At 39.9% G+C, this 7,923-nt stretch overlaps 1 protein-coding gene across 1 annotated transcript in view; it reads right to left on the bottom strand.

The window, feature by feature from the left end:
- LOC107556053 (ephrin type-B receptor 4) overlaps positions 1 to 7,457 on the bottom strand; it is a 47,397-nt gene extending 39,940 nt beyond the window's left edge. The window contains exon 1 of the mRNA XM_016239045.1: positions 6,518 to 7,457. Within this exon, the coding sequence (XP_016094531.1) occupies positions 6,518 to 6,596 (79 nt within the window). The 5' untranslated portion in view covers positions 6,597 to 7,457. The remainder of the gene's footprint in view (positions 1 to 6,517) is intronic.
- Between the last annotated feature and the right edge of the window lie 466 nt (positions 7,458 to 7,923).

Below are 7,923 nucleotides of genomic sequence, written 5' to 3'. Positions count from 1 at the left end.
TGACCCCGGGCTGGACTCTGCTTCATCCACGGTGAAAGCCGATCTGGCGATCCACAGCGCGAAGTTGATGTATTTCCTCAGCGACCTGCACGGATCAGCTCCAGGCATGACGAAGCAGATATCGTCTTCTTTTGGAGGGCCAAACAAAGTAGTTTCACTTTCACAATGAAACACAGCGCCTTAACGACATGGCGGCGGCGGCAACAATACTACAGCGAGAATAAAAGTTACGCCTTCTTTCTTTGCGTGAACATTTGGGCGGCATTATGCAAATCTTCCCACATAGTGACGTAGACATGTGGGGGCGTGTTAGAACGAGGCGTTTTAGGTAGGCGTGGCTGACTCAACTTTTATAAAGAAGATCTCTTTGGATTTGAGACTTTAGTCTTTGCAACTTTACAGATCTTCTTTATGCACCAAGAGCTTGTAGCACTCCAAAGAGAAAGGAAAAATTTAAATTGCGTCATATGACCCCTTTAATTTATCTTCAAAACACAAATTAAGGTATTTTTGGTTAAACGGACTTTCAATGGAAGGACAGAAATCTCTGAAGATTCATTAAAAATATCTTCATTTGTGTTTCGAAGATGAACAAAAGTCTTATGGGTTTGGAACGGCATGAGGGTGAGTAAATGATGACCGAATTTTCTGAAAATGTTTGAGTGAACTAACCTTTTAAACCTGGCACAAGTTGCATTGGTTGGCACAACTAGTTGAAACAGACCTGATGCATTGACTAGAGGAAGAACTAATTGGCATCATCACCACTAGCTTCCTAGGGATGTGCACTGCGACTAATTTCACATAGTTTAAATTGAAGTTTTGTAGTCGACTAGTCTAAAAGTATGAAACCCTCAGAAGACAGTCAAAAACATTGTGTATATATGCAATCCATTTGAAGTACTTAATCTACTAATCAAACAGTCAAACAATTCTAGGCACCTTATCATCCAAATTGTTTTTATTTTCCATCAGATGGTTAAAAATTTGCAATGCTGACAGCAAAAAGAGTTGAGGACGCGATGAATGAAAACGCAAATTCACTCTCTGACAGCAGGTGGCGCTTTTGGACAAGCAGGAATACAGCAGTTACCATGGTTACCCCTGTAAACAAAGCAGCACTGTGCTTATAAACACTATTTTATTAGGCATTATACAGAGATAACTTGATTAAAAAAAAAACTTTTCTGAAGAAAGTCAGCTCCCTTTAATTCATAATGTTTCCCCCATTAAACCAGTAAATGCGCTAGTTTTCCAAGTGGACGTTTCTCCACAGCAAGTGACACAAAGAAAACGCATGCATGCATGCAAGGTCTGAGGTGAGATGAAATTAATGTGTTTTTCATTCCACATTTCAAAATCATGTATTTTTTTCAACTAGTCGAATAGTATTTCCAATATCGACTAGCAGTAGCAGTTCAATTAAGCTGACTAGTCTCGCACATCCCAACTTCCTACCACTAACTAGTTTCCACAAATATCTAAATGTCCATAAAACAATTTGTCAATGAGGTAAGAGCAAACTTAAGATTCTCTAAAAACATTATGTCACATAATTTTGCTGCTCAGCTAAAATGATCTTGTTTTAAAGATATTTTTACTGGAAACAAGACTGAAAACATAATTTTTTCAGTGCACGAGGGTGGCCAAGAATCCGATCAGGGCTGTAAAGTTTCTGTAAATGGCTCTGTAAATTGGTTGCAATCAATCCTGGACAACTGTTGGGTGAGTGAGGTAAATTGGGATTACATGAGCATGCTCCTAACAAACCTTTCTTTGCAATTATGAAATGTGTCACCACTCAAATGCCTGTCCACTTACAGAAATGACACACTACATTATTGGAGTTCCTCCATCGCCTGATCGGTTCTCTTACTTCTGCGCTGATTGTGTCAGCCTCTGTAAGGTCAAAGGTCTCCTCTCATGCTAAATGGCGACTCTCAGCCACTTTTAGAGGGGTGTAGGAGGGAATGATGGAGACAGAGAGAAAAAAGATGAAACGAGAGACTCTTAGGCTGTCAGCCCCTCATCCATCAGGGCGGTATTGACACTGATGCACTGGCTGAAGAGACGTGAAAGCGAGAGAGAGAGAGAGAGCCCAACAAGAGCCGCTTGAGCGCTGTTATCATCCTATCAATCTGCACAGTGTTTGGACCGGCAACCGGGGCAATGCAGACCACACAGTCAAACACAAAAAACACACATGAAAGAATGAAAGTTGAAAAAGGATTCCTTCCACACGAGATCCAGCAAGCATACGCAACTGGAAGCTCTCTGGGTTTGAGACAAACATACTGTGGTAACTCTGTAGAGAGTAAAGGTGCGGGATTGATGATTAGAGATGAGACGTGGAGCTGCAGTTTAAATCTTCAAGCGGCTAATCACAGGATTAACAACCAAAGAGAGAGTGAAGAGCGGGGCAGAGAGGAGAGTGCTGCTTTAAATGCAAATCCCTGACTTATAAAAATCAGTTCCATTTAATAGGATTTCTGAGGAGGGATGTGCATTTCTGCAGCGGGAGAGAAGTAGAGGAAACTTAAACACTTCGCCAAGTGAACTACAATAAGAAAAGAGAAGAATAGAAAGTGCCATGTGTCAACATCGATTTTTTTGCATCACTACACCACTTAACATATATGATCGTGTGCCATTTTGAACATACAACTACTATTCTTACTATTATTGCAATATGAATACTTTGCACATTGAGCAAGTTTCTTACATGCATCTATTATTTAGATGACTTGCTACTTTTACTTTTGAAATGGAAGCAAAATCAGCTGTGATTGCAAAACAAGATTGCATTGCTGCAATTGGATTAAAACAGAAAACAACTATGGCTTGTAGTGTGACCATGTGATACCGCTTGAAAAGTTCATTGCATGCTGGTTCACAAAAAAACTAGCATGCCGTATACACTGCATAGTATGCTAGTATTCCATTCCAGACATAGCCAATCCATGACTGTGACAGTGAATGCATGCACATATGACAGACATAGAGAAGAGAGACACAAATGAGACCGAGAGAAATAAATGAATCAGATACAGAAGGTGGAATGGATAAGCTCTTTTTTTGCTCCAGGGTAACAGAAGACGGAAGACAGAAGAGTTCCTGAGCTCTGACCTCACATGAAAGCCATTGTTACCTCTCTCTCATTTAGCTGATATTTCCTCACAAAGGGAATTAGAGATCAGTGCAGTGATCCTCACAGATCTGGCATTAGTTTAATCTCACGCAGGGGTTTGAGTTACTACAGAATCAAATCCAATCTCCCCCCTGTTGCTTCTGTTACTGACTTCACCATATTAGTCTTTACAACTGCCAAAGCAACTCCCCCCAGCCCCCCACATCCCATCTCAGCGAATTATCAGGTACAGTTACCCAATTAGGTCGTATTGAGTTTTAGCAATATTCTGGTATGAAACAGGGGCCAAAATTAACACTTGCCAAAGGCGAGTAAAACCAGAAATAAAGAAAAGCTAGTTAAAGCATTCATGGCACAAACTAATTAAAACAGAGGCAGGGCCTAAAAAGTCAAAACATGAGTGACTACGTCTTCACACTACTTTCAACACCTTTTTCAAAAACTTATTCCAGCAACTTTATTACATTTTCCAAAAAAAAATAAAAATAATAATAATAATAATAATAAACAAACAAACTCATAAATAAAAGGTAACAGAGAAAATTTACCAGAGAAGCTCAATGTGTTCAGAATGTGCACAGAAATCCAACAGAAAAATGGTGAGAACTATACCACAGACACACACAACAATAAAGAGTTAATTCTAGTCAAGAGTTCATTAGAATAGAATTAGAATGAACTCTTGACTAGAGTTTCTTTAAGGGTAAGGGACGGTAAGATTTCTTTGGAATCAACTGTTTCCTTTAATTGTCACAATTCTATGTAGAGTGAGTTACTGAGACGCATATTTGAAGATTTAAATCTAAGAGGTTTCATTTTACCTCGAAACCGGCTTGACGCTAGCGCTGCGACTTTTACACACACAAAAAAAGAAAAGAAAAAGTTAAAATATATGAAAATGCAGCTAGCCTACATCTTAATTAAGTAATGCAAAATACTGCTTCGTGGCCACCCTTACCAAAAAGTAGTATACTTCAAGTTTATTTTAGTAAGTATACTTAAGTAAAGTTCAAGTATATTTTAAAGTATACTTTATGTAGTAAGTATACACAAATCAGAGTACTACTAGTATACTTGTATGTGTACTATTTCAATACTCCTTGGGACTAAATTGGCCCACTTTATAGTATATACAAGTATACTTTAAGTATAACAGTAGTAAACTTGGAGTACACAACTAGTTTACACCAAAAGTTTAAGCTTGTACTGCAACTATACTAAAAGTGAACTTATAGGTATACTGATAGTTTACTAATTAAATACTTGTAGATGCATTTTTAGTACACTTTGAAGTATAGTCTCAGTAAACTACTAGTTTAGTAGTTTTATACTGCAAGTATACTCGTAAGTTTTCTTTAAGTGAACTTTACGTCATACTTTAAGTATACTACTATGTCCCTATTTAGGTATTAATTTGTATATGTTTTGTTAAATAAATATCTGAACATACAAAACATCAAAAGAACAGGGTTATATCTGCTTGTAAACAAAAACATTTTATTCTAGCTTCATGCATTCTTTTTTTAAACACTTGAATGTGGATCAGTTTCATAAATAAAAAATAAAGAAATAAACAACATTTTGAACAAAAAGCTGAAAAAAAGACTATGAATTGGATTCAGAATGATAATCAAAATGTAGATGGAGTCGATCAACACCTCAAAGCTTGACAGACATTATTACGTCTTCATGGGTCGACATTTTATTCCGTAACGTTACACAGTTTTGATGCTGTTTTATGTCTGATGATCGTGTTAGATTACACGTGGAAGCGTCTGTTGTTTCGGTTTCTTCTTCACTTGTGTTTTTTGGAAATTCTGTACAGAAGACGTGTACTAGCGCCCCGTACAGTATAACAATGAAAACACGGATTCTAGGAGCACAATTATAGCTCAAATAAATATATTTATACTTTTTCTAAGTATAAGTCAAGTATACTTAAATGTCATTTTAAGTATATTTCTGAGAAGTACATAAAAAGTAGACTAAAAGTATACTTTCCTATTTTTGGTTTAAAAGAAGTATATTAATAGCACACTTGAATAAACTTATTTTTCGTATGGGCACTACATTAAAATGCCTAAATTAAACAGCATAAACCGATCTCTTCTAGCCTCCGTTCCGGATTAAACGCAGGATCGCCTTCACACTTGAGAGCGCAAGCTACGGGATTCTGACACTCATCAGCTAATTACCGCGACAGAAACGCCTCAATAACTCATTAATTGGAGTCAGTGTTGCTGTTGGAGGAGCATCATCTGCGTGTGTCGGTCACACAGGTCGGTTAATTGATTTCGGCAAGCGGGGAGCAGGTGTGCACGGCGCCATATAATGCAGAACTAATCCGAATCGCCCGTCCGTCACCGATTACGCAGCCTGCGGCAAACTGATAGACTTACAACAGTCAGGTACAGTCACCTTTAGCCGAATCTACCACCATATATACCTCTGTCTGTGTTCGCCACTGCAGATTGAAACCTCCGTGAACAGCCAGCCATTCATCATTCTATTGATCAAAACGACTACTTATTGAGGTTACTGGATGGAATGTCCCCTGACAATTCAGGACTCACATTTCTATCGACCCAAGCCATCCATACACCGCCCATCCTCTTTGTAATTTAACATTTGCGTGTTACTTGAGATGCACTTATTATCCCTCTGTTTGATCCACCCAACGGCGATTTTCACGACAAAAGAATGTCTTAAGAATGAAATCAGTGTTATTAAGTACGTAGTCTATAGTGATTACAGGGGCAAAGTAATTATATTGATTATTAAAGAGCTCTTTAAACTGAAAGCAACACTCAAGTGAAAGCAGGGGCGTAGCAACCATTATAAGTGCACTTAAAAAATGGTTTTAATAAATCCCACGGGTGTCTCCACTTTAAATCCCCATGCACTTTCTGGGAGTCAATTATTACTTTTAAAGTAAAACCCCCACCCCTCCCGTTTGGAGGAGTCTCTTTGTAAAAACTGATTCGTTTAGGAAAAAAACAAATCCAGGCTATTCAATTGTTCTTTGCATCAATAAAGCTACGACAACTACAATAAACAGAAGCGTTTTACAAGCCCTCAATCTCACAGTGCCTCTGGTCACAAAGTAATGGACTACTAGACCATGTGTAGGCTAATAGATTCAGTCTTAATAGACGTAACCCAGAGTACTAGCCAAGGGATTCATGAATGCTTTCTCAAGGGCCACTGAGTCGCGAGCAATGTAATGCCCAGTCAAAACAACGCATAATGAATAAAATAACACTGCTTCTGTTGTTAACATCCAATGTTAAGACACTTCTATATGTAACAACACGTCTTTCTCTATAAGGAGTCAACAGGTAGTTGCGTTTAATAAAATGATGGAGTTACCTTCATCCGCCGCTGTTTCGAGCAGGAACTCCAGCAGGATCATCCAGAGCGCGGCCACATTCCTGGAGAAGAGCTCCATCGCGGTATCACGGGTGCTTCGCTGGGGAATGTTTACAAAGATGGGCAAACAGTGCAAAGGTTCAAGAATCGTCAGCTGGGTCTTGCACCCATCAGGAACGAGCAATCGCACGGCGGGAGTCGTCACAGGACAGAGAGGAGCCACCAAGTCATGAGAGAAAATGCTTTTAACTTCAGACGAACACGGTTGAATTATATGGAGAAAAACTATCTACTACTGTATCAGTGAAGTGATAGTGTGGGAAAAGTGCAGTTTTAAAAATCACTTATAACTTTCTATGCCAATCGAAATGCAAAATATCCATGTCCATATCTTTAACCAAACAAAATCTCACAAATGTCCTCTCTATCTACACGCAAACATGTGCCGGTTTTGCGCCCCAAGAAAAGAACGCCGTGCGCTCGGCTGCGTGGAACCCCTTTGTGAGGGCTGCAGGTCGCCCTGTCCTAATTTTCCACTCTGAAACGGGATGGCTTTTTGAAATCCAGCTAATATAACAAATCCGACAGGCCACTTCATTTACTGACAGCGCGGAAAGAAATGTTCGTGTTCGGCCGGGGTTTCAATCCCACCCGCGTCCTCCTCCAGCGAGCGAGTTCTGATCTCCGCCAGTGGATCCACCGCGTCCTTTGTATCTTTAAAAACATGAATATCCTGCGGAATAAAAGCGATGCTTGAATGCGATCATACGCCAACTCAACCAGCGAACAATGTGTTGTTTATCCAATGGCGAATGCAGACAAATCGCGGAGCGTTTCGTCAAAATAATCACGAAACATGCGCGTTCGAGAAGGGGGGGAAATCTCGGCAAAAACCTAGAAGTTGGTGCGAGGCGTTGAGTCTTCAGGCGCTCGCAGTGGATGTGAGGTGGTCAATGCAACTGAAGAGAGGAGCAGTCTCCTCCTCTCAAAGCACCTCCTCCCCTCCACTATAGGCCAATTCACCACGCCGGTCAAAAAAGGCCAATAGAGGCGTTTCCGATAATATTCTGCCCATCCAGTTAGTTAGGTTGTATAAAGTTGCGCATTTGTTCCTCTTGAAGTTGCATTACTGTTTGCACTGTCTGTAATGATTAGCGAACTGTTTAGATCAGGGGTGCCCAAGCTCGGTCCTGGAGGGCCGGTGTCCTGCAGAGTTTAGCTCCAACTTGCCTCAACACACCTGCCTTTAAGTTTAGTATGCTTAGTAAGAGCTTGATTAGCTGGTTCAGGAGTGTTTAATTGGGGTTGGAGCTAAACTTTTCAGGACACCGGCCCTTCATGACCGAGATTGGGCAGCCCTGGTTTAGACAAACCTTTAAACTGACTTTTTTTTATTTTTGACAAAA

This window comes from Sinocyclocheilus grahami, unplaced genomic scaffold, assembly GCF_001515645.1.
Source record: "Sinocyclocheilus grahami isolate Dianchi unplaced genomic scaffold, SAMN03320097.WGS_v1.1 scaffold553.1, whole genome shotgun sequence".
Classification (NCBI taxonomy): domain Eukaryota; kingdom Metazoa; phylum Chordata; class Actinopteri; order Cypriniformes; family Cyprinidae; genus Sinocyclocheilus; species Sinocyclocheilus grahami.
Note: the sequence above shows the minus strand (reverse complement) of the source record. Positions and strands in the feature narration are given on the sequence as shown.